General features: G+C 39.1%; 4 protein-coding genes across 6 annotated transcripts; 2 read left to right on the forward strand and 2 right to left on the reverse strand.

The window, feature by feature from the left end:
- Positions 1-1,009: 1,009 nt before the first annotated feature.
- On the reverse strand, positions 1,010-10,327 carry slc40a1 (solute carrier family 40 member 1). The gene is made up of 8 exons (XM_087803561.1): positions 10,046-10,327; positions 9,904-9,971; positions 9,345-9,504; positions 8,682-8,797; positions 6,326-6,452; positions 5,549-5,794; positions 4,849-5,481; positions 1,010-4,021 (listed from the first exon to the last, which is right to left on the reverse strand). The coding sequence occupies exons 1-8, from the start codon at positions 10,083-10,085 to the stop codon at positions 3,705-3,707; spliced, it is 1,707 nt and encodes a 568-aa protein (XP_087659687.1). The 5' UTR covers positions 10,086-10,327; the 3' UTR covers positions 1,010-3,704.
- On the forward strand, positions 9,455-17,114 carry asdurf (ASNSD1 upstream open reading frame). Of its 2 annotated transcripts, none has more exons than XM_087803565.1 (5): positions 9,455-9,522; positions 15,984-16,032; positions 16,187-16,240; positions 16,378-16,453; positions 16,974-17,114. In XM_087803565.1, exons 1-5 carry the CDS (start codon positions 9,494-9,496, stop codon positions 17,012-17,014), a joined length of 249 nt encoding a protein of 82 aa, XP_087659691.1. In that variant the 5' UTR covers positions 9,455-9,493; the 3' UTR covers positions 17,015-17,114. The 2 variants fall into 2 exon arrangements, with proteins under 2 accessions (XP_087659691.1, XP_087659692.1); XM_087803566.1 differs by lacking the exon at positions 9,455-9,522 and adding an exon at positions 14,794-14,866.
- Positions 17,019-19,919, forward strand: asnsd1 (asparagine synthetase domain containing 1). The gene is made up of 3 exons (XM_087803560.1): positions 17,019-18,353; positions 19,201-19,382; positions 19,586-19,919. Exons 1-3 carry the CDS (start codon positions 17,019-17,021, stop codon positions 19,830-19,832), a joined length of 1,764 nt encoding a protein of 587 aa, XP_087659686.1. The 3' UTR covers positions 19,833-19,919.
- On the reverse strand, positions 19,893-25,027 carry LOC148068230 (uncharacterized). Of its 2 annotated transcripts, none has more exons than XM_087803563.1 (8): positions 24,727-25,027; positions 23,157-23,246; positions 22,283-22,362; positions 22,089-22,204; positions 20,943-21,040; positions 20,639-20,707; positions 20,317-20,375; positions 19,893-20,031 (listed from the first exon to the last, which is right to left on the reverse strand). In XM_087803563.1, the coding sequence occupies exons 1-8, from the start codon at positions 24,916-24,918 to the stop codon at positions 19,911-19,913; spliced, it is 825 nt and encodes a 274-aa protein (XP_087659689.1). In that variant the 5' UTR covers positions 24,919-25,027; the 3' UTR covers positions 19,893-19,910. The 2 variants fall into 2 exon arrangements, with proteins under 2 accessions (XP_087659689.1, XP_087659688.1); XM_087803562.1 differs by having other exon boundaries at positions 24,706-25,027.
- Between the last annotated feature and the right edge of the window lie 1,090 nt (positions 25,028-26,117).

Below are 26,117 nucleotides of genomic sequence, written 5' to 3' on the forward strand. Positions count from 1 at the left end.
ACGATAAGTCGGAACAACTGTGTCGCCCTTGATGTCCGATTTATATGGCGGCGAGCGCGCAGGTCATGTGATTTTCAAAATTCCTCTCGGGATTAAAGACAATGAAAACTAAATCTTTTGGACAGAAATCTCTCTCTCTTTTTTTTTAATTATTTGTCTTTATTACTAGAAACTGTCAGTTTCCAATAAATACGCGAAATAACATTGAATTTAAATCACAAAATATTTTTTAGGTGGCAAACATTTTTTTTCTCAATGAACCATAAGTCATAAATATAATGCAACTAAAAGAAACATGATATATTTAGATTAAAAGGACATGTGAGATTTAACTTTAAAGCATAATTATATATTGTATACAAGTAATTTAAGGTAAATAATGATAGGGGTCAAATGTTAACATATGATTATGGATAATTCAAGTAAAATATATTTTTCTATTGTTATATATATAATAAATAAAAGGAAGTGTGGAAAAACTAACTTAAATAGCTAAATAAATTATATCCAGTTTTAACCCAAGTAAAAATGTATCCTTAATTTAAGCAAAATTAGGTTATTCTTCTTTTTTAATGAATGCTTTTGTGTTTCCAAACCGACATTTTATGAATCAAAAAAAGGATTTGACTGCAACATTGTTCTCTATATTCCAGACTCCTTCATAGAAGTATTGGCTGCTGGTCTGGTTAACAAGAATGCTTGAAGCAATAATGTTGTTATTGTTCCTCCCAGCAGGCCTGTGCAAAAATTCAACAAAACCATCTTTATTCAGCTCGTGCAGTTTCACAGAGCGAGCAATTTCTGACTCTTTCGTGAAAGTACAACTATTTTATACTCTTAAAACTAGATTAATCTCAGAATTAAATTAAGTCTTCTAAACACGATATAACCGAGAAATAAAGTACGTAAAATAAAACTCTTCAGCAGAGGGAAATGATCCGAGCTCTGGTATGTGACCTTAGCAAGACAAACGCAATACACCCGAAAAAACAAAAACACACAAAAAAGGTAGTGTTTTATGAAACTTTTCTTTATTCAACATGCAAAACAGAGAAGAACGATAAATTCAGTGGAGTGCAATTATCACATTCATTTGTGTTGATTCATCTGATATATTGTTGTTGACACACATAAAGTGACGTACTTGAGCTGCGTACGCGTAATACTTTTATTATTGTTTGTATCAAACTAGAGATTCACTGCTACAAAAACAGACTTTACAACAAGTATCTGCATTTTTACTTATGGACGTGATTCTGGATGGCTGACACTTTCAAAATAACAGGGTAAACATTTTTTTTTCAGTAAAAATTACACGTTTTTTACCTTTTTAATCAAATTGCTAACGGTTAGCCACCGTTAGCGCCTAAGCTAATGTTAGCCGTTAGCGCTTCGTCAAAAAGCTAACATTTGCTCTAACGTTAGCATCATTTGCATTACATAGATGGACTTTGCTTGTGTTTCCAAACTAAATCATGGTTCAAACATCAAGCGACTATTTTTAAACACTAAATGGAGGTTGAAAAAGTGGCAGCCAGGAAATGGAAATTAAAAAAACAAAAAAAACAGGTAAGTACATGCAGCTCTCAAACAATTTGTATTTAAACAAAACGTAGAAAAATAATTGTACGATGCAGATGTATTCAGCGAGGATTGCTTCAAAGTCTAAAACTAACTGTAGTTACACCAACACTACATATAAAAAATATGTAAAAACATGACATACATATAAACATACACTTATCTTTTTTTATTTATTTCTATTTTTGTACTGACCAACTGCTTTAAATGTACACCAACATATGGCAGTGTGAAACATTCCTGATCCCTAAGTGTACAACCTTATACTTAGGATTAGTTTCATCTTCATACTTAAAAACATTGAGGCTGAATAATGGACTTTACTGCGATTATTAGCTTTTATTAAGGCGTAAAGAGGCCACGGACAGGGAGGAACTTGTTTTTGCTCCGTGTAAAGCTACAACTCACTATTGCCTTGGATTTTGTTTACGGATATAATCTCACTGTAAGTTCCTGAGGTACTGTATATACATTTTAATACAAGATAAGTAGGTGGGAAAAACTAAAGACGAGCAACTGAGTTAACAGATTATTGACTTACAGATGGAACATTCTTTGTAGAGCAGCGTTACGTTTCGAGATGAGGAATAGTTGCATAGAGCGATGCGTTTTGCTCGGTTTCTAAAAAAAACTATTGCGTTTTAAAAAGCTTAAGTTGGTTGTTTAGTTCCAGAAGATATTTATTTACAGAGAAGGACATTTAAGTACGTCAGAATTGGGATTGCGATTTGTAGATCGGTGGGTTTATTCCGGTTAAAGTTATTTGTTTGGGACACATGACGGGAGTCAAGAGGCACTACAGTGAGGTAGAAAAGTTAAAAACGATTTTAATCCAATTATATTTGAAATAAATCCTATAAAAATGTAGAGGAGCTGATGAGATGTTTTTTTTATGGGATAAATGAATTTCAATGAAAGATGGGTTAGCTTCTTTTACGTTAAAAACATAATAAAGCATATGGACATTCTTGAATCGTTTGTGTTATGTGGGTGGACAAGAAAATAAACTTGACCGATCATTTTAGACAAGGCTGATTAAGTAAAAAAAAAAGTTGTGTTTATGATTTAATTTCTGAAAGAAATAATTAAACCTGCAATTGCTATATTCTCTACAGCAAAACTAGTATTAGATTCATTCTCATGTCCCGTGATTCAGAAGGTGATGCAACGACGTTATTGTTTAGTTCACCACCACCGAGAGTAAGTATATTATGTGCATGACGGAATTATGGCTTCGTGCAAAAATATATTGATAAGTTCATCAATAAGATAAAGTGCCAATGTACCCCCGATCAACATTAAAAAAAAAAAGAAACACGGTGTTTGCGTGAGCGCGTAGCGTCACATAGGGCGTGTAGACAATATGCGACTTAAGGTAAGCAGACACATTTAAGACTTTTGGAATGCTTCGATCCAGGCAGTCGTCTGGTTTCCCTCGCTTCCTGTTGTGCTGCTTTGGCATCTGAGAGTGGTTGACTTCAAAACCCGTCGCTTTACCACACAATACTGATACAAAAAAAATATCGCACAGTAAAAGTAAAAACACCGTCTGATCTTCTTGAATAAATACAGCAAGTAACCCTTTTCGCTTCGTAGAGTTGAACCCGGTTTGCAGTTTGGTTTAGCAAAAAGCGTCTCGATCCCTTGTGAGTGGGTTGTCGACCACTACGGCTCAGCTATCACGAGCTGACTGAGACCAGCACGAGTTTCAAGAAATGGAGCTCTTTGTATACCAGCACCTCCATGGTTCATATTCTTTGCTAGCTTACTCCGATGCATCTCCACATTTTGGCTATTAAAAGCACCTTTTTTTTGTAAAGCTACCGTCAGGCCGGCATGTAGAGACTAATATCCCAGAGTCCGATCTCTTGATCTTCTCTAACGAAAACGGGTCACAAGGCTCGAAGTCTTAGTACACGTATAACTCAAGCCGGACTAATCTGTCGCTTTGGATTAGTAACGTGAATTTTTTAAGCTGTGTTCACAATCCATTGTGCTTTCTGCATAGCTTGTTAGGGTTGGTTTAAGATTACCATGAGCAGACAACTAGCATAGATGTTAGTCAGATGAATAAGAAGCCGTGTTAGAAGAATATGTACCCATGACTGAGTCTCTTGCGAGGGTTAGACGGTGGTGGGTAGCGAGAGGCTGTCGACCGTCTCCACCTTTTGCTCCGGCGAGCAGCAGAGGAAGAGGCGGCTGCCCAGGTTCTTGAAGGCGAACCAGAAGTACATCACGTGACCCGTGGCCACGAAGGACACCGAGATGAGGACCAGCACCCCGAAGGCCTCGGGGTTGGGAGCCAGAATCACCATGATGAAGTGCAGCAGGTCGAGGAGGTAATTCATGGAGTTCTGGACCCCGTTGATCACGCCTCGCTCCGACTCGATCACATTCTCCTGGATGAGCTGAGTTACAGTCAAGTCAAAAGACCACAGTCCTAAAGGGGGAGGAAAAAAAGAGTGTCATATTTACGGCCTTGAAAACTTCTGAAGCTGTAACCGGAATTATCTCGACTCTTTATTGGAGTCAGAGGTTGAACTTATTACTCTCGCACATCTGAGCTGTGAAATCCAGGTCACTCACGAGAAACGCTGACCTATGTACCTGCCGTCGTCATCATTAGGAGCTCATTTATTTGAAAACTGCTTTCGGATTTTTACTCACGGAAGTGATTCATACGGTAAATAGTCAGTACGAGTATGACACTATACGATGGTTAGGTTTTGTGATATCTCTGGAATAGTATTGCCGGTTAATCATATCTTAGCATTTCCAAACACGTACTGGTTTTACCCAATCTATATCAATAGGATCTCAGATCTTTCATTTACTTTTATTTATTCATAAATATTTTCAGGTTTAAAGTATAATTCCTTATTTGCCACTTTAATTACAGAATAAAATACTACAAATTTTAAGACTGAAACTTTTATCTTTCGACCTTTCATCATAGACATTCTCTTCTACATATATAATGGTCTACATTAAAAAGGATAAACTGATATTTATCTTCCCTCACACATTTGCAAAACCTGCCTCTTTCCTACACAAGTATTTTGGCGGTACCTGATATCTGATTTGTAATACGCATCTCCATAACAGTCAAGTCATATGTTCCTTGGAAATTTAAATACAAATGTCTAAATCTATTAATTTGTACTTAAAAAACAAGAAGGATCATTTGTTAAATAATGCCTTCTTCCATTACTTCTAAACATTTCCCTTTTGATCACTCCCCCAAAAAAACCTCTTCCATTTACTCACCAACTCTAGCAGCGATGACGCCGGCGAACAGCAGGCTGACGGACATGTACGACTGCAGTGGCGGCAGCTCCTCGGCTGGCGCGGCGGTCACGTTTACGGCGCTCAAAACCGCCGAAAGAGTGTGGTCGACCTCGGGCAGCACTTTCTCTCCCATCAGGTGACTGTAAAGGTCCTTGAAGGGGGAGACGCTGAGGTCCAAGGGGCTCCCGGGCGCAAAGACCGAAGCCACACACAGCATAAGGCACGAAATTTGGGTGATTCCAGAGATGAAGCCCGTACGGATCAAGCCGCACTTCTTGCGTATCCAGGTGAAGGCGACGGTGCCGCAGATGCCGGCGATGGCCGACGCCCCCATCAGAAGACTGAGCACTGAGCCATTGAGGCCTTGTGTGTAGGCGTAGCCGGTGGTGATGCAGTCAAAACCCAGTACGGTCATGTACAGGAAGGCAAGAGACATTCCAGCGAAGAAGATGTTCTGGTTGTAGTAAGAAACCCATCCCGCCCGAAGAGTACGGATGGGTTCCATGACTTGGTGACAGCAGCCTTGTTTCTTGTCAGAGCTGGGCTTGACCACAACTGAGGCTTCATTCATCAGTGGCTGAGAGGACCCCTCTGGACTCTGGCTCTCTGACCCTGTAAAGACATGATCTGTGAGGGACACTTACACAATTCTGTGGTCTGAATGGAAAAATATCCATACCTTGCTCACAGCTAAGCTGTTTAAGTTCCTGTTGCTGATCCTTTTGTCCAGCCTTCACTGCCAATGCGGGAGTCTTTTGGTAGACCTTCCACAGCAGCGCATACTCCAGACCCATGGAGAAGAAGTTCCAGCCAGAGATGAAGCCACAGCCAATGAAATGGGATCCAAAGGCCATTATTTGTCCGACCAGCATGGGCGCCAGAATGTTGGTCAGCTGATCGATGATCCGAACAGTGGCATTCATGTCTGATTCAAAAGAAAGACCGAGGATTATGTCTGGGAATTAGAGCAGTGGTTCTCTACCTTGTAATGTACCCTTTTGTAAAGCTTTTCTTTAGCCAAGAAGCTCCCTGGCAAACACAACGCAATTTTGGACCAGGATTTCTTTGAGATATTGACATAGAAAGCCTTTTATAAAATAAATATATATATATATATATAAAATGTCCTTTTGAATTTATCCCATTTCTTTAAACCAACATACCCCCTAGAGTGCCGCAAATACCCCTGAAAAAAGGTGTGGTTGGCACATCTGCTGTATGTAATGCTTTAATGGAGAATTTGAACCATTATTGCATCTATTCTCGGTAAAGAATATGCCGTAACAAATTCAAGGTCAAATTAAGGTTGAGTATTTGAGAAAATCTTTAAAAGGTAGCGAAACTGGGGGAATCATAAAAGGTTAGAGAGTGAGAGTGAGTCAACAATCTGGTTCAAAGTCCATCCCACATCTGATAAAGTGTCACAAGGAAGATAACCCATAAAAAACATACTGACCCGCAAGTTTGCTGCTGTCCTGACCTGCCACGACAACGACCCAGTCCCTTTGGATGGTGATCGACATGGCGGTGCTGGCCAGGTTGGCGATGTTTGCGATGGTGATGACCAGAATGTAGCACGTGGTCTAGAAAGAGGAAGATCGGTTGAGAACCATTTGCCAATAAAGATAGTAGATATCACGGGTGTCGCCATGAGTTTTCCTAGAAGTCTGAACCTACTATATCAGCTAGTCTGGAACATCCGATAAAAATGCTTTTTACAAGTCGTACTTAAGCCTTCAACCTTAAGCTAGAAAAAAAATCCAGAAGTTTTTTTTCATTCTGGACCCTTATTTTTTTTGAAGACATCAAGGAAGACCAGAGATCCTACATAAACATAAATCTGGGACAATAGTGGGTTTTCTCTTGACTCTGCAGTTCCTCCCAAATTTTTAACGACACACACTACGGTCGATTGTTGCCTTTAAATAATAAATGAAGGTATGCGTTAGTGGTTGATTTTCTTATTGGGCCCCATGAAGGAAATGTAAAGATCATGCAACAAACCGATGATGGTGTTTAATGCAAACATCTTGGATGATACAACCAGGATATCCAACAGAAAACATTGACCATAAGTTCAACCCCGGCAACAGGAGAAAAACAAGTCAAGTATGTACATCTTCAACCTGAGGTCAAGCTGCTGAACTTGGCCTGTTCACACTTGTAAAGTTATGTGGCTTCGAAACTCCTTGCTTAGCAAGATCTGTTGGAAAGTAGGCCATGTTTCCTCCTTCATGGATTGCTGGTGTCAGGTTTAAAAACAAAAGTGTTCCTGTTGGAAGGATGCCCGCTGGACGAATATTTTACCCCGAGAGAGAGAGTACGATTGACTGTTGGTGCCAGAGCCAACTGAAGGAAGAGATTGAGTGTCTCTTTAAACCGCCAGGCAGTCCCCCCTGATCTCCAAAACCCCTTTGTCACACAAAGGGAAAAATGTGGCCTGACGGATCTTTCCTTCTGGTCGACACTATGTGAGAACTGTGTCGAGGGCCTTGTTGACTTTTCAACCCGATGACCTGGAAGTTTAAAAACCTGTCCACGGTTTCATAAAACAGAAATATTTGTACAGAGTCTTAACCCTACACACGAAAACACTCGTGGTTTTATCTAGTTATGTTTACTTCTGTACTCTGGTCACAATGTTTGATCTTAAAGACTTGTTATCTCTGGATGTTATTGTCGCTCCCAGAAGTCATGTGACTGAATGTAAGCATAACAAAAATGTGTTATTTAAGTCTTTATCTTCACGGCTGTTCCAAAGAACATTAAGATACAAAACATAGTGTCATTTTGATGAACAGCCTGATTCCTTCGCAGCAGATAAAAGAGTTAAGCAAGGGTTTGACACTGTAGCTACACTATTGTTTAGCGAAAAAGCAACAATTTACTTTAAATGACTAGTTTAAACCTTAAAACTTTACTTTAACTTAAAACAAAGCCAACATTTCAGATGTTGCAGCTTCACAGTGTTTTTATCCGACACCTAGGATTATGTTCACAGCTGATGTTTGGAAATGCTTCTTATTCATAGTTCGCAATTTAAATATTTGTTTTTAATTTAAATTCGGAATTTTCACAGATGGCTGACCCCAGGCCTGACTTTGGGCATGTGTACATTAAGGAAATCAAACTCGTGACTGTAGAGGGTGACAGACCCGGGTTCACTTAAATGAATTTCATTCAACAAGTTTCCATCTGTGCAACAAACATTTACAACTTTCTAATTGACATTGTCATATGAAAGAAAATCTCCGCCAACTGTGGGTCACCAGCACACAAAACCACAATTTAACTAGTTATTCAACTATCTTATAGGGAGAGAGAGAGAGAGAGACCGACATCGATCCATCGTTGGCAACATTAAGGATGACAACACCCATCACTTATTGAAGAGTCTGTGTCGAGTCTGGTTAAAAAAAACAGGATCAGATATCATTTAATTTGAATTAAACGGTTTTATAATTTCAGTGACAAAACCTTTAGAGTCTTTGGTAGTGGTTAATTATTGCCATTCTGCTTTCTTATCTAAACAAATAAAAGAAATTCAACCTCCTCCTCTAAATCCTAATGTATAATTGATTCACGTGCTTGTGAAACCTTAAATCGTAACCGCTCAGTGAAGACGAGGAACGGTCAAAGGTCCTCTGGAAGTGAACTTACTTTGGTCATAAAGTTTATACAAGTGCAAATCGTCACGGGGGTCAGAGTTGAGTGGAAAAAGTGAAGGATGCCTTTACAGGGCTCGTATAACTTATTAAAAAAAACTGCTGATAAAGACAATTGAGACGGTGAGCAAGACGGGTCCGACTTACCAGAATCCAGCCATTGTAGATCTCGGCGAGCTGTTCTTTGAACTGGAACACCACCATCAGCAGGACTCCACACAAGATGACACACGTGTTCTGGATGACGAGGGAAGTCTGGGCCACTGCAGGAAAAAACCAGGAGAATTAGGGACAGAATTCTGACCAAATACAACAGATTCCTGTTCGGCCTGCTTCATTAGGGCCCGGTTAATCCATCCTTGGTCAAAATCCTACAGATGAACATTCCACAAATGTGTGAATGTGAAGCACAATTCACTACTTCACAACTTATACATGAACGGGTGCGGTTTGTGAAGAAAAAATGTAGTAAATAAGTAGGGAAAACTTAAAATTTAACATTTCTTGTTGCACATTATCCAACGTTAATTTGCTTCGAGGAGTTGGCATAATTAAAATGATGACTTGTCTTACATAGCAGTTGTGGTTGCAGAGAAAAACAGCTAATGTCTAAAGTGCTAATATTGTAAGTTAAGTAAGTGTAAACAACAAAAATACGCTGCCCTTTATGGGGATCTAACTTTGCTCGGCTCAACCGAAGGAAAGAAAAACAAACATCAGCATTCAACACAAATACATTTTAAAAATATAAAATAGATCCAATTTAAAGATGCACTTGGGAGAACGTTAGGGCTTGATCCGCTTCTTTACCTTTCAGCCGGGGGTTCCTGTCCACCCAGTCCCCGATGATGGCGCCCAACAGCAGCACAGAACCGGCGACCACCAGCCCATAGACAGCAGTCAGCAACAGACTGTTACCATAGAGCTCCACCAGGAACACGGCCACAGCAAAGTTCCACATGCGGTCGCCCTGGAGAACACAAGTCAGGTCAGAGTTTGAAATCTACATCCTAAGAAACTATTAAAACATTTTTTTTTAAGTTATCATAACAGGAAAAACATGTTGTATTAAAGAATATCCAACATGTTTTTTTTAAGGTAAGGTAGAACTTTATTGATCCCTCAGGAGGTGTCCTTCGGGAAATTGTTTTTTTTTCCAATAGCCACAGCAAATACAGCAATTTTTCATAAAAAATAAATCAAAATAAAATAAGTACTAATAGGGCTAATAGTAAATATAAAAGCTTAATTATTTGGACAAACTGTAGTGATTTAATCATGAAAGAAACATGTAATTATCTGGTAATATTTAGTCTAACAAGTCCAAATATATTGTTACATGAATGTTGTTTTTCCATGTCCCACTCACCCATGTTGACAAAGCGTGACCCATGTAAATGAGGAATTTGGCCGAAGTGAAAAAATCTCCCACCGCTTCTGCAGAGAAAACACATCTGTCAGAAACAAATACTTGCACAATTGAATTCCAATACCGAGGCAGGAAAACTAACCGCAGCATGTCCTTTTCTTTGGTGCAGGCGAATCCTCCATTTTTCAAATAAAAACGGTGCAAAAGAAAGAAGGATAAAAAACCGTGTTTTTCTAGTGTCTCTTGTTTCGGTCACGACTGCATCGACAGTCAAACAACAAAAAGCCAAAAAACGCGTTTTCCCTCCTTCCTCCTTTCCAAACTTAGCTATCACTGTAGCTGAAGTTGGAAAGAAATGTCGTTCCTCGGCCACAGAAGTGGGGAAAAAAGGGGCGCAAAGAGATGCTCGACTGCGAAACCTTGACGATCCACTGCTTCTCTGTGTTTACGTCCCGCTGTCAATTATAGCCCGACTGTCACGTGACTACTCTTCGCCCCGCCCCCTTTCCCCCCCGCGACCGGAAGCGTGTGAATCAAGGAACAAAATAAAAGGCGAAGAGAAACTGAAAACAAAGTTTTTTTTTTATTGTAAACATAATCAAATATATCGACCTTTATCCATTGCACGTGTCAGGCTTACTGGTTGTACAATAGCCACTCAAATAGTATTGATTCGTGATTATACTTATTAGTTTATATAATATTGTTGAAGTATTACATTAATTTAACAGTACTATATGTCTATACCATATGTGTCAAATCAAAGTAAATGCAGTACAATTCAAAGTAGATGAAAGTTCATATTGATATTGTGAACTAGAGATGCCAGTGTTTATTTACATTTTTTTTCAAATGTATATAACACACAGGTAAGGATGCCAGTGTTTAAGATAAAATAAGGAACAGAGATGATCAACATTCATACACAGACTAACAGAAAACTGGAATTGATGGGAATTTAATAATTTTATACTGATAAAGACAGTTGTGTCTACAACAATGGCAACAAAAGTTTTTATTCTGATACAAATTGTTTGGCGTGTGCGGGTACTGAAGTATTTTGGCCGACTTGCCAGATTGAGTCTGACAACCCTGAACATTACATATCTCTAGAAGAAGACATACAGACTGAAACTGTGGAAAAAGGGGTTGTATTGAGAATTGGAAAAGTAATATATCATTTTAGAGAAATGGAAATTGGCAGCAACAACTGGAAATATTTGTATGTGATCAGTCAGCCAGGTTAGCTGTTAAAATGAAGATAAGAAATTAAGATTACAGTAAAAAAAAAGTTTAAAAACCCAACGTTTTTCTTAAAATAGAGAAATAGAGCTAGAAGTAGGAGGATTTATCAACGTTTCTTTTATTGTAGGAATATAGCTTTCATCATTGAATTTGTGGCATTAATAGTTGTACTATAAGTAGCAGTATTTGAAGAAATAATGGAAAATGTATAAATAGATAGATAAAAATAAAATGTTTGCTGGAGTACTAAATAGTAATGGATAATACGCATTCGAAATAGTAAAAACACGTATTGAAACTAAACCAAAACAATTGTTTAATTATTGTAAAATGTATAATAATGATAAATATTTGATGTTTATCTTGACAATGAAGTAAATGGAGGTGTTGTGTTTTAAAATATGAGCTCATGGTGTTGCCATACAGATTATTGGTAAAAGGTCTAGTTGTTGTGTCTACTTGGTCTGATTATAACGTTGGTGCAGTTTGGCGGACGCGTCTGTTGCAATGATATCCCGGCAGTGACAAAGGCCTTACAGAGCAAACACAAGGGTGACTTGCATTTGTTCACCTATGTCAACAGAACAAATCTCAGCTGTAATTACACGGTGGACTAACCCGGAGTCTTTTGGTTCGTGAAAAGTGGTCAACAGCGGCTCAGTCAACAAAGTGTTTCGTTACTGTGGGGGCACATCCTACACTCAAAAACCTCACGTCTATTCTCAGGTGATGTGTTAAAGCGTCTTATTATTCTGACTACAGACGGGGATGAATCACTGCGAAAAAGCCCATGGCCGGGTCAATCATGGGTGTTGCTGCTTGAAATCAAACCAGGAGTCTGATGCACCTAATTGTACAAAATCCTCTAACAGTTCCTCTCAATCATCCTGACAATGCACAGAGAGAGCTTTGTGTGATGACAGAAATGTGCTTTGTCGGCAGATTATCATACTTAAGGTGCACAGGTGCCACTCATGGACCCTCGAGGTCAACGGGTCGTTTGTTATTAGTCGTTTCTTGACGGTGTTTTTTTACATGTAGGAACAAAACCATAATAAATACTTTGAGAAGCATCTGGACGTTTGGACAAAAAACTATTTGTTGTCATGTCATTTTAATCAAATTATTGTGTGTAAGCTCAGACGTCCATCAGAGATCCATCTAGATGAATATTTGTGTTTTTATTTATGTAGCATTGTTGTTTTTGTATATGGCATGTTTAATTAAAAAAAAGACTGAAAATGTTATATTTATTCACCAGTTGGTAATTATGTTTTTCTATTAATGAACATTGTACATAATATTAATATACATTAATTTATAGTCGTAATCGGTATTAAATAAACAGATTGAAACTGTTCTACGATCCAAGCTGTTGTCTCTCTCTGCTCCTGTGGGATTGCAAAACAACATCTTGTATTTTGAGTCGGGTGATGACAGAAAGCAGTTGTAGCTATTTGTTATCGTCTCAGGATCACAAGAGACAGAGAGAGAGAGAGCCGCGGATCTGCGGTCCGGTATCCAGGCCCATCCAGAGACCGCCTTCCGCATCTGCTTTGTCATCTTGAGGCCACTCATCCCGTGTGGTTACAGTCGGATCCCTTTACAGGTCCTGAACAACAACAACCCTTGTTTATGTCGGCTATTTTGGGAGCGAAAATATTAGTGCGACTTGTGGTTTGGAATGGCTTGAGCAGCTGTTAGGGAAGGGATTGTGGAGGGAGGCGTGTTGTAGGCTCACACCTGTAGGCAGGTGAATGTAAGGATTTAAACATTTTATCCTTCAAGTCGAAGAAGTAAGTTAATTTTCCAAAAGCTCTTCTTGGACTTCTTTAAGTAAGTAAGTAATTTTTATTTGTATAGCGCTTTTCCAGACCAGGGTCACAAAGCGCTTAAACAATCAAAACAATATTCAATAAAGTATATATTTTAAAGTTCAAGATAAAACTGATAACACAACAGGAGTTCCAGAAAATCAAGGAAAAGCCTGAACAAATAGAAGCGTCTTAAGATGTTTCTTAAAGGAGTCAGTAGATCATCAAACACAAAGGGAGAGGAAGATTGTTCCAAAGCTTAGGAGCAACAGCCTGAAAAGATTTCTCTCCTCTGGTCCTGAACCGTGTGCGTGGAACCATAAGTAGATTCAGATCCAGAGACCTCAGAGCCTGAGCTGGGGTGTAAGTCTGATCACTGAAGGAAGGTCTGACCATGAATAGATCTGAAAGTAAGGACCAGTATTTCAAAGTTGATCCTGAAAGAAACTGGAAGCCAGTGAAGGGTTTTAAGGATCGGAGAAATTCGGAGTTCTTCTACTAGAGCGGGTCAGAATTCTCACTGCAGAGTTCTGAACCAACTGCAGGCGAGACAGCTCCTTCTTGTTGTTAAGGCGACACAATGCTATGATAGTCTCAACCTTTCCCTGCAAGCACGTCTCCTAGGGCCGCATCCTAAAGAACTGCTGTGCAGGGTCCCAGAACAATCACATGATGGGTTTTGTTGGGAATGACTGTTGAAGGAACGGACTGAAAGAAACGGATGCTAACGATGTTTATGTTGTTTATGTGAAGACTCTTCTTGGTGCCCTTCACCTCTAAATAAATGTATGTAATAACTCTCAATAAATATGTTTACAAGAATCTCAACGTCAAGAAGAATGAAGTGTTGAATGAAGCTAAGAAGACTGAAGGTCAGTCGTTATTGGATCAGTTTAGGTGTGTGTGTGTGTCTGTGTGTGTGTGTCAGGGTGCAGCTACTGGTTCTTCTTGTTGCTACAAAAGAAAACTTAAACTTCTCTGGATCACAGGCATCGTTTGAAAGCCTGAAGAGAAAGTTCTTTGAGTCGTTTTGAATCTTTTGAGATAAGAATTTCTTACTAGATGTTCAAGCTAAACATCTCCTTGTATGTCAACATTTGGTTCATTGACACGTTTACAGTGTGTCATATACTGATGCCGGAACAAACTAAATGATGCTTCTATTATATATATATATATATTAGTTTGGTAGGTGCTGTACAAGTCTTTTGCTGACTTTCCTGTTTTCACCGAAATAGATAAAATGTTCATAAGTATTTACAAGGAAATATTTTATTCCAGGACCGTTCCATTAACTTTAGAGACACAAACCTGGTATCGTGTGATCTTTGAAGCGTATCGGACAGGAATCCCATGCCCGACGGGGAACCCCATAAAGGCTTTTTTTGCATGACTTCCATGTTCCTTCCGGCATTATCGGAGAGGAGCGCTCGCTCTCCGATAAGAGGGGGGCGCCGGGGTGCATGTTAATGCACAGAAGAGGCTTCAAATGGAAAACATTGGTCTGTCGTTGATGACTCTGCAATAGGCCAGAGTGTCAGTGTGGAGGTGGTACCTGACCAGACTGTAGGTGATCAAATACATTTAAATAAATGCCTTTCATCAAATCTCAAAGGAAGCCTGTGCAGGTAGAACGCTTTATTCTTTTAAACCGCTTTATTTCTCATGTTTGGCATTTACAAAGGCGGTGTGATCCACTATAGGTCAGTCTGGGCATGACTGGGTTGCTGTTGGTGGTAACAATGTCTGAGCTTTTCTAAGAGCTGTTTCTACTTTTCTGCATTTCTTCAGTTTCTTGTTTTATCATTCCTTGTTATTTCAGAAAGACTCGCCGAGACAGGGGTCTTTGAACCGCGGCTGTAAAGCAGTAGATGATCACATGACACTCACATGAGTCTCTCCGGGTGGGTCGCCCAGGCAAAGCTAGATATCAAGGACAACACTATGCTTTAAAATCCATTTACTATATTTCAAAGAATTTACTCGCAAGTTCCTGCATACAACGTTGGTCTCAACCACAGGTCTGAAGACATTATTAAGGTCAAGAAGATGTCACGTCTGGTAATCTTACCAAAAAAAGTATATGCTCATAAACTAATAAAGGAGATAAAATTGGAGTCAATACTACTCAGAATGTAAAAGCCAGGATTGGAACTTTACTACACTGAATCCTCCTATGGCCACTAGAAAAGTTCTACATATTATAAAACGCTGGGCTTGTCCATTGATAAGACCTTGGGAGATAATTCCCAGAAGATCCGAGTTCAAATTCATGACTCATGCTTCAGTGTCTGCACTGGATCTCCAAACGTGCTGACTTCAGGAAATCAGACAAACCCTCCCTGTATGTTTCTAGGACAGGTTTGGCGGCTAACCAGTGTGTCTTAGGTCACTTGAAGACAAACGTAGCACGGCAGACGAAGGAACACAATCCGGCCTTCACCCACATTTCAACACAACAGTGTTTCACGTGACAGACTTTGACACTGTGACAAACTGGCCTCTTTTCCAGGGATTGAACCAGTAAACATCTGGCAGCTGTTTAAGATCAATAGAGCGGGACAGCAAACTTTGATAACTAGTCACATTCTCAAAGTCTATCTTTTGCGTTACAAGCGTAACTACAAATACAGATACAGGACAAAATATTTATTTTGTTACCTTTATTTATTTTCTCATCACAGCACTTTGACCACAACAATGGATGTAATTCCCCTTCTTACCTTCATGGAATTTGGATATATGTTGGTTAACTCTGATCAGTTTATTTTCAACAGTTTATTTTTATGATTCTCCAGTTTAATTAATTCCTAAATAAATTAATTCCAATTGTAGCAGATTTAGGTATTGTACGCTAGGTGGCGGTGTGTGGCTTGACGCTTCTTCGAATGCGTCACTGACGTCGAAGAAGAAGAAGACTTCCCACTGTATCCTCGTGTGTTTACAGTCCTCGCAAGCCATTAAAAGCTCGTATAAAACAGCATTTTTAATTCTTCTTTTCTACAAAATGTCTTTAAATAGTGTCGACTTTAAGGGACCAGCTGAACGGAAGGAGGAACTGGACAGGAAGGTAGAGAACATTAACAGAAGCTAATGCTATTTGTAAATACAATAACATGGCCATTTTAAAGAATTGTATTAGTTCTGAGTATTTACATTTAAGTACATGTTTTTGGCAGCGTTCTCGGAAAATATTAGTGAATAAACCGATTCATTCTTTTCAGATTAAGGAGCAGAAAATCGCAGTCGACGAACTTTCGAACCTGAACAAGAACAAAGTGAGTTGATTTGAATGTTTGACTTGAACCATCAACACAACCGTATTTGAAGTGACAAAAATAATCTTTGTTCACAACAGTTTACCGCATGAAAGCAGCAGTTTGAAAGTGCATTCATCCTGTTTTTTTCTTTTTAGAAAGTTTATCTCCAGCAGAGGAACAGCAACATTTTCTTTCTGAGCGACCGAGGACAAGCTTTGAGTTCATGCCAGAGTAAGTTCAGAAATAACACAAACTTACTTGATCAAGATGTTGGAAACACTGTGGCCACCATGTTGGTTTGGTCTTTGACTTAAATTAATTGTAAACATAAACCAAAATCTTCATGGTTAAAATCTCTTTGCTTATAGTAGATTTTTTTAAATGTGAACATTAGTATACTTTTGTTTTCTTGGAACTCTTAAATGAAGGTTTACTTTTTTGTATTAACTATTAAAATAAGAAATCCAGAGAAGGACGGTTAATGTAAGCTGCATGATAACTGTAAAAAATATTGGCATTCAATTAAATGATATCATGACTTTAACATTAAAATGAAAGGAAATAAATTATGAAGAATGTAGTAGTTTGTGACATTATTTAAAAGCGTTTTTTTTGTATATTCACTAAGAAAAGGTCTTGCTTAAATGGCTTGAAACCTTTAACAAAGTTGTGAAATAAGTAAGAATTTACTTATGGAGAAATCATTTTAAAAAATGTGATTGCGAGTTGACTTGGTGATGTGTCTATGCAGAAGAACTGGATGATCTAAAGAAGGAGCAGCAGGACCAGTGACGTCATGTGTGGAATCTTCTGTCGTCTGAGCGTGTCCGCTGCTCCGTCCCAACAGGACGAGGTCGTGCAGCAACATCTAGGCAGACGAGGACCCGACCACAGCGGAGAACTGGTCGTCGCCGGCGACCGTTACGAGTGCTCGTTCTCGGCTCACGTTCTCCACATGAGAGGAAGTCTGACACATCAGCCTCTTCAGGATCCGGCTGGAAACATCCTGCTGTGGAATGGAGAGATTTTCGGAGGTTTGGACGTCAAGCGAACCGAGAACGACACCTCCGTCCTCCTGGACAGACTCTCGACCTGCAGCCGTCCCTCAGAAGTCCTCTCTGTGATCTCCTCTGTTCGTGGGCCCTGGGGGTTCATCTACTACCGGAGAGCTGAACACGTCCTCTGGTTCGGAAGAGATTACTTCGGTAGGAGGAGCTTACTGTGGACGTTTGAACCGGAAGGAATCACGTTGTCCTCTGTGGCGGCCCAGACTTCAGAACCAACTTGGCAAGAAGTCCCAGCTGTGGGGGTTTACACAATAGACCTGCAGGCGGTTGCAGATTCCGGCTCAGTGACGATGGAGCTCTACCCCTGGTCTTCATCAGCGGGCGACCTCTCTGTGTGCCAATCCGTCTCTGGACGCTACCCTGTTTCCTTGAACCAAGACGGCCTCTTCCTCAAGACCCCCGTGTGTCCTTTAAATAAATCCATCCCAAATTCCTCCAATGTGGCAGAATCCCACTGTGATGTCGACCTGGAGCAGCTTTTGTCAGAACAAGAAACCAACGAAGACGCGGAAAAACTCCTCGACGTTCTCAGTGAGGCTGTGAGGAGACGTGTTCAGTCGCTGCCGGTCCATGAAGACTCCTTGTCCGAAGACCAGGCGGCTGTCGCCGTTCTTTTCTCAGGCGGGATTGATTCCATGATTCTGGCGGCTCTGGCTGACCGCCACATTCCCGCTCAGCAACCCATCGACCTCCTCAATGTGGCGTTCAGGCTGCAGGAGCCAAAGAAGCAGAAGGTTCCCTCAAAGAAGACCAAAGTAACTCGGAACACGGATGAAGCCGCGACTCCAACACTGAGCCTCTTTGATGTTCCGGACAGAATCACCGGTAGAGACGGACTTGTTGAATTACAGAACTTGAGTCCCGGCAGACGCTGGAATTTCGTAGAAGTCAACGTGACGCAGGAGCAGCTGCAGAAGATGCGGCAGGACCGCATCAGTCACCTGGTCTACCCCCTGGACACGGTGCTGGACGACAGCATCGGGTGTGCGGTGTGGTTCGCGGCCAGAGGGACAGGGCTGGTCACTCGGGACGGTCAGCAGAAGAGCTTCACGTCGTCTTCCAAGGTAAAGTGTATCTACATCGTTTCTGCGTCACTGCGGTCAAGAGGGTCAATCTGCAGGTCAGTATCGACTAATATGGAAGAATATCAGTGTCGTCAGAATATTGAATGAATTCAACTTGTCAAAGGTTTTTTATTGTTATATTGGAAAAAGTTTTTTTGAAGCATTTAATTATTTTATTTTTCATATAGAAAAGTTTAATTTGTTTATTGAATAATTGAATTCAATAATGAGTATATTGAAAGGTTAAATTTGCTTTTTAAATAATTGAATATTAAAAAAATGAACAAATTGTTAGAAACGGTTTATTTTAATTCTAATTATTCAATAATACATTTTCTAAATTAAATATTATTCATATCCTTTCACATTTAATTAAAAAAGATACCATTATTATACCAACTGAACTTGAATTTGAAAGGCTAGCAGTTAAAATGAATTGGAATTTGATTATCAAATGTAAGTTTGCCTTTTTTAATTCAGGTTTCAAATATTTTATTTTTATTTTAAACTAAATTATTTAGCAAAACTAATTTAACCTTTCACATATTAACATTTTTGAATTAAAACAAATTCAACCTTAAAATGCAAATTAATATTTCATTACTTCAAACACTATAGTAAAATGCTCAAACGCTCATATTCAATAAAATGATTAATAAATCAAGATTTTCAACGTTTGAAATGACGAAGTGAACCATTCAATATTCTGATGGCACGGATGTACTTCCATTAACTTTGACCCAAAACGATCGGGTGTATCGAAGATAATTGACCAAATGCATGCTGGGATTCTATGTTATCAAGACGACTGACTGCTTAAACTCCCAAAAACCTTTTCCAACGTCAGGTCATCTTAACCGGGATCGGCGCAGACGAGCAGCTGGCCGGTTACTCGAGACACAGAGTGCGATTCAAAACATCCGGATACGAGGGCCTGATACAAGAGCTGGCCATGGAGCTGGACCGGATCTCCTCCAGAAACCTGGGCAGGGACGACCGAGTGATCGCCGACCACGGCAAGGAAGCTCGGTGAGTGGCTCCGAAGAGCGACCGTTTTAAAAATGTAAACACTTGAACAAGAGAAAAAAAACAATTGCTAAAAGATCATTTATTTTGGGTTTGTTTAAGCATTAAAACGTACCTAGAAATTCAAGTGATCCTTTGTTGTGATTGATAGATCCATACAGTTTGATTTATATGGACTTTAAACTGGTCAACACTTGCTGCTGCAGGTTTCCCTACCTGGACGAGGACGTGGTCGACCACTTGAACGCCCTGCCCGTGTGGCAGAAGGCAGACCTGACTCTCCCTCGAGGAGTCGGGGAGAAACTTCTCCTGCGTTTGGCGGCCAGGCGTCTGGGCTTGACCCGGTCGGCCGTCTTGCCCAAGAGAGCCATGCAGTTCGGCTCCCGCATCGCCAAGATGGAGAACAGCCGCGAGAAGGCCTCGGACAGATGCTCGCGGCTGCTCACCGCATAGCTAGTGTCGCTTTCTTACGTTGAATTATGACTTGCAGCGAATTGACGCAGAAATTGTGGCGAAATAAAGTTGGGAGGTTCACACCATGTACAACTGTGCTTCTTGTAGTTTGTCTCTGAAGTAAAGGTCACACTCCAGGTATGAGGACAAGCTCCCGACGTCGAAGCGGCCAGAGATGTGATGAGCGAAAACTGGCGCCCTGTAGATGGTGACAAAAGATGGTCATTTTACTTTTTATTTTCTCACATATTGACCTTTTTCTCAGGCTCTAGCCTCGTCAGATTGATCTGGATTTGCCCTACAGGATGTACTGAAGGTCAGTCTGGCATCCTTTTCCACTTAATTTGATCAACAAAATGGGACTTAAAATATTTAAAATTAAGCATTGCATCAGTTCCATTTGACCTTAAAAGATTTCAAATCAAACTAGTCCAACAAGATTAATTTCAACATGTGACAGAACTCAATAAAAAGAAGTACCTACCTGGGAATAAGCCATGACACGAAGTTCCCGGGTGCATCTTTCTGGCCAATGGGAGCATCCTGACCGTAAAAAAAAACTTTAATATACCAACAAAAAAAAAGAACAAACTGGTTTTATTTCATGTTTCCTGTTAATGAGGGTTCGGCAAGTACCGCCATCTAGCGGCCGTTAAAAACACATTTTAAAGTCCTCACTGAACACGTCTTGGGATTTAATTTCAATTTGGCAAGAGATCAAGTGTCATCGGATGAAGTGTCGTGACTGACAATATGTTGATTGTGTATATTCTGTGTTTCTTTCATGGATTAAGGATGACATTTACCTTCTTCTCTTCAAGGAACGTGTCCAAAAAGTGGAGGCTTTTCTTCGAGAGCACATAGAAGCAGGGACACTTGAAATAGAACCGAGAAAGAAAACATTAGCGAGGTCAGGCGTGACTGTCACCTGATTTAACATTTGCTATTTTTAAGCATTGTCGTTCAGACTTAACAGCTGCTCTCGTGGGGTTGTACTAGAGTATCTCGTAACAAATCAACTGTGACAAGAAGGGTAAAGCTAGAAACACATCAGTCTTTGAAACACATTATTACAGTAAAGGAATAATAATAATATAATAATAGACTCACCGCTTTCCGTGATGTTGTCTCGGTAGGAAGCGGCTTCTCTTTCATGCAGACCACTTGATGGTCACTGTCCACTTCCAGAATTCCATATTTCTGAGTTTCTGCACACAGAAAAAAAACTTTTTTAAACTTCTCAGTCAGACGAGGATGGATCACACTTTTATTGTACCGAAATTCGGGCTTTAAGTACCGACTGATCCGATACCACCATAAAATATAACCTTTCTTTCCCTACCGTGAGAAAACACTGGTGGTACTTTAAATCGAAATCTAATTTAAATCATTTTGAATTACAAAGTGATTAAGTATTTACCAGCATTTTGAGAACCTAAAAAAAAATTACCCTATTACCTGAAAAAACAAATATATTTTCCAGCATAACAGTATATTATTAACAAAGTGTTGTTTTTGCAAAGAAAAAGAACAACCCTGCAAGTGTTGAGCTCTTTAAGTAAATACAAAATAGCCAGAACCAAATTTACACATTTGTAAAATGAAGATTCACCTTTATTAAATATAAATGTCGGACGATATCATGGTTCTTACAAGGCGACGAAACCCCTATTTTTAAACCACCCATTGGTCTGTACATCTTATTGAATCCGAGACACTTATTCGTGTTATTTTTTTACTCTTTTATTATATGGCGTGATGCTTCTGTAGGTGTTTTAACATCTTGTCCTTTTGTCTCTGGGTCAAGGTGACATAGAGGCCCGAAAACAAATGAGTTTGTGGTATCCCTTGTGTTATCTCTGGGTCAAAGTAACCAACCTCTCACATTTGCAGTGCTGAAGTTTGTTCATCTTGACCCAGAGACAACACAAGGGTTCATCAAGTTAGCGGCACTGGCCCATGAATTCAGCACCAACAGAGTTACTGGGTTGGACCGCTAGAAAAAAATTCCCTGGATTCTCTTAGAAGAGCGGGATAAGGTCCTTCAAGGAAGAAGGAAATTCTGGGCCGCAAACAGACCTACGATAAGCAATGATAAATGGATGTTTGAAAATAAATTAAATAGCTTGTTTACACAAGGACTGATTTTTTTTTTTAGTTTTTATAATGCTAAAAACAAATAGCAGTGGAGCGTGTTTGTCTCACAGTTATGTCACTGTCTAAATATTTTTCAACCGCGTTGCACGAAAACACTACCTTGGTCCGTGCACTGGTACGAGAGCACCAGACAGCTGTCGTCTTTCACCTCTCGGAGGTCCGAGAATGTCTTCAGAACCCGACGGACGCTGAAGTCTTCCCTGAAGAGTGTGTCGCTTTTGTGTCGGAAAAGAAACGACAACGAGCTCATCCTCAGCAGCAGCACGATGAATAGACGTCACTCCTTCACTTACCCGCCGATAACCACCACGTGGTCGTCTATCTGGAAGTGTTTGACTGACAGCTGCAGACACGCCACTGCACCGAGACGGTTCTGGTGGGGGAAAAATACAACAACTTTCAACTTTCTGTCAGTATTATTCCGAAGACAAGGTTAAACCCGGTCATGAATCTGAGCGACTTGTGAGTAAAATTATAATAAAGTGTATGCAGGGGTCATTCTTTTAGATCAGGGGGTCTCAAACTTAACTGGCCCCGGGGCCAACAGAGGTCGATTCTTGTAAAGAGGTCGCAGGCTGGAGAGTCTTTCAGCCTTATTCTTTAGTGTGATCAACATTTGATTTAAATGTTGTTTATTTTGTGGATTGTTGTGTGGTTTCACTGTTAATTTAGTCAAATTCTGCCTTAAGTTACTTGTTTAATTAAACTATATAGTCAGAGTTATATAAATGAAAACATTTAATGGGATTATTTTTTAGATTTCCGGTACTCAGCAGACGATAGAAGAAACGGCAAGTTTCACAAAAGCAAGAACAAGAACAAAGTGCAAAGAGATAAAGTGCAAATATCGAGCAGAAAAAGACAAAGGTTGATTGGAAAAATTGGGGAAATTGTCCGTGGGTATGAGTGTGTGTGAATGGTTGTCTGTCTTTGTGTGCCCTGTGACAGACTGGTGTCCTGTCCAGGGTGTCCCCCACCTCTCACCCAATGAAACTGGGATAGTTTCAGCCCCCCTGTGGACCCCATAAGGGTTTAAAAAAAAAAGAATGAATGACCATTCAGAGGCGATATGAACACTTTTATGAAATAAGATCTTTGGAAAAACCAAGAAACAGTCATTTCTTACATAAACATTATTACTTTACTTTTCATTCAAACGTGACTCACATCGTTGCTCGTCGTCTCATCAGAGAGGATTCGAACGTTGGCGAGAGGCGCCGCCCACTCCTCAAACGCCGCTTTATAAACAGCATTTGTCTGTTGAAGGTAAAACAAATCATTGACGTGCAACTGTGTACTCTGTTAGACACAAGATTCAAGTTGATCTAATAATCCGTCAGCTATTGACGGACAAACAAACACAATATGAGCAGCACACAAGTCACTTCCAAAGCATATAAAAGATAAAGAAGATAGATAAACACCAAATATATTAAAAAAAACATTTTTTAATTAATTAACTGCGATGCGGTTTAAAATTAAACAGTCACATGTCAGATCACAACTCTTTGACCCGAGTCAATGTTCACCCTCAGTCACAATGAGGTGAAAAACGAAGCAAAAAAATTAAGTCAGAGTAACAACCTTAAAAAAGTAGTAGAAGCGACAGCAGCTGTAGCATTTTGTCCTATTAGTTGAAATACGTTTACTTTGTCATATACATACACAATCTTTGTGTCAAAGAGGTTGAAACGGAATACAGTAGAGAACATTTTCCAAGGATTATTTTAAGGTAAACATGTATTTATAGTACTGCTCTTAGACATAGGGCTGGGTGGGTATTGATCGAAAATATTCAATACTTTAACTTGGATATCGTTTCCTGAACAATAGTCTTTTCTATACCAATTTTTCCTATACCAAAATTTCCACTCCAAGCTGTTCTCTTGCAGAAAAACCCCCCAAATAATTTCCAATGCAAAAGAACACTTTCTTAAAGTGACAAATGTTCACTGCCTTCGTCACTTCACGTTTTTTCTTCACACATTATCAGGTTTTAATATCAAACTACTAAGACATACAGATACATGTGTCCTTCTCATTTCAAGTAAATAGCCTTTCCTTCTGTGTTGCTCTTCACTTGCTTCCCATACAACAACACATACATTTCAAGATCCTTCTTTCCTGATCTACTCTCTGTAGGTTGTTGTTTTGGTGTGTATTTGAGTATCTATTTGTGTATGTATGTACTGACTGTGTTTTCTATCTATATCGTTTTTGTTTTTTGAATTCTTGTAATTCGTCTTTGGGTGCCTAGAAAAGTACCATATACAACTTATTTATTTATTATTATTGTTTAATCCATTTTTGGCTCTTTACCTGACTGAACATTTTATATTGTATATCGAAACTTTCCTTGAATCTCAACGTCAACTGAAATTATCTATTAAATAAAGCACATTATCTTTGATCAAAACACGTAGTTAAAGACAATTCATTGTTTTATTATATCAAAATTAGTTTAAATGTCCTTACCTTTAAGTCTATTAAATGACTTTGTTACCTTGACTATGACAATATGAAATGTAACTAATAGTAGCAGTTTTTTTTTTACCAAGTACATTTCTTTTAGTTACGAGATAATTACAGTTTTATTGACGCCACAACATGCTAACGAATGTTAGCAACAGATGCTAAAGCCAAAAAACAAACACATTTTGACTACTTTTCTATCATAGCATGAATGTATTTATCGTGTTTCTTGACGTTTACGAACAGTTGTCGTCGAGCTACTGACCACCACGTAGACGCAGTCGACGCCGCAGGAGAGGCTCAGCGCTCGGACCCAGTGCGAGATCAACGCTCGGTCTCCCACCGGCAGCAGCGGCTTCGCGACCCCGGCCAGGTGAGCGAAGCTCCCGCTGCTGTCGGACAACACGTCCCTTTGCAGCCTGGTGCCGTACCCGGCAGCGAGAATGACCGCCTTCATGAGAGAAAACTATCTCTTTTTTTTTCCAAATACGTTATTCCCGCGTGTTTATTGCACTTTAATTAAACTTAACTGACTAAGTATCTTAGAAACAAGTTGAAGAACACAAGTTATGTGCTAACGCGCATGCTCAGTCCTTCACTTCCTGGTTAGAAATCGACTTTAATTTTTTTTTTTTATATATTATTTAAATTCAAATACACGTTGTATTTTTATATTTACTATATCAATTTACTATTTTGATACGTAAATGTATTCGTCTCTCATAAGGGCACAGTAAAACTATTACAATTTATAAATCGAATTGTATAAATATTCCAGATTTTCAAATGTATTATTTTTACTGGTGTAAGTCATTAAAGGCCTTTATTTGAGGTATTTTCCCCCCATCTTTTATTACCTTTTTGGGGGAATATTTAGGAAAATAAAAGGATTTTTAGATTCATATTTCTAATTGAAATATTGCGCAATAAGATCAAAACTTTAGTTAATTCAAATTCTGCTCAAACACTATTTTAATTGAAATATAATTACAAACATTTGAATTCAATACTCCAAGATTACTAATTATACCTAGAGAACAGGAAGACATTTGTAAAAATGTAAATTTAAAAATTGTTTTCAACACACCTTAGCATTTGTTAGTATTTGTTCAGGCTTTTCCTGGATTTTCTGGAACTCCTGTTGTGTTATCAGTTTTATCTTGACCTTTAAAGTATATACTTTATTGAGTATTGTTTTGATTGTTTAAGCGCTTTGTGACCCTAGTCTGGAAAAGCGCTATACAAATAAAAATGACTTACTTACTTACTTACTTAGTATCTGTGATATACATTTATTATTTTCTAGTCCTTTAAATAACTATAATATATATTGTAAATTATGTGTCAGGGAATATAATTTGTCAAAGATCCTTGGAAATGGGGTGAAGTAATACTATTGTCGAACATTCATAACAAAAATTAACTATATATATATATATATATATATATATGTATTTGCTGTGTCATGATTGTTTTTATTACAGTGGAAAAGAAAGAAGAGATGAATAAAAGGAGCACTTGTATTAAAGAATTAGGAGAAATCCTAAAATAAGATGTAATGAATTTCATAATGTATATTCCTTTTCATTGATTTGTTAAGGGTCCTTAATAAAAGTAAACACTTATTTAACATACATACATACATACATATGTATG

Source organism: Callionymus lyra, chromosome 12, assembly GCF_982586985.1.
Source record: "Callionymus lyra chromosome 12, fCalLyr1.hap1.1, whole genome shotgun sequence".
Lineage (NCBI taxonomy): Eukaryota > Metazoa > Chordata > Actinopteri > Syngnathiformes > Callionymidae > Callionymus > Callionymus lyra.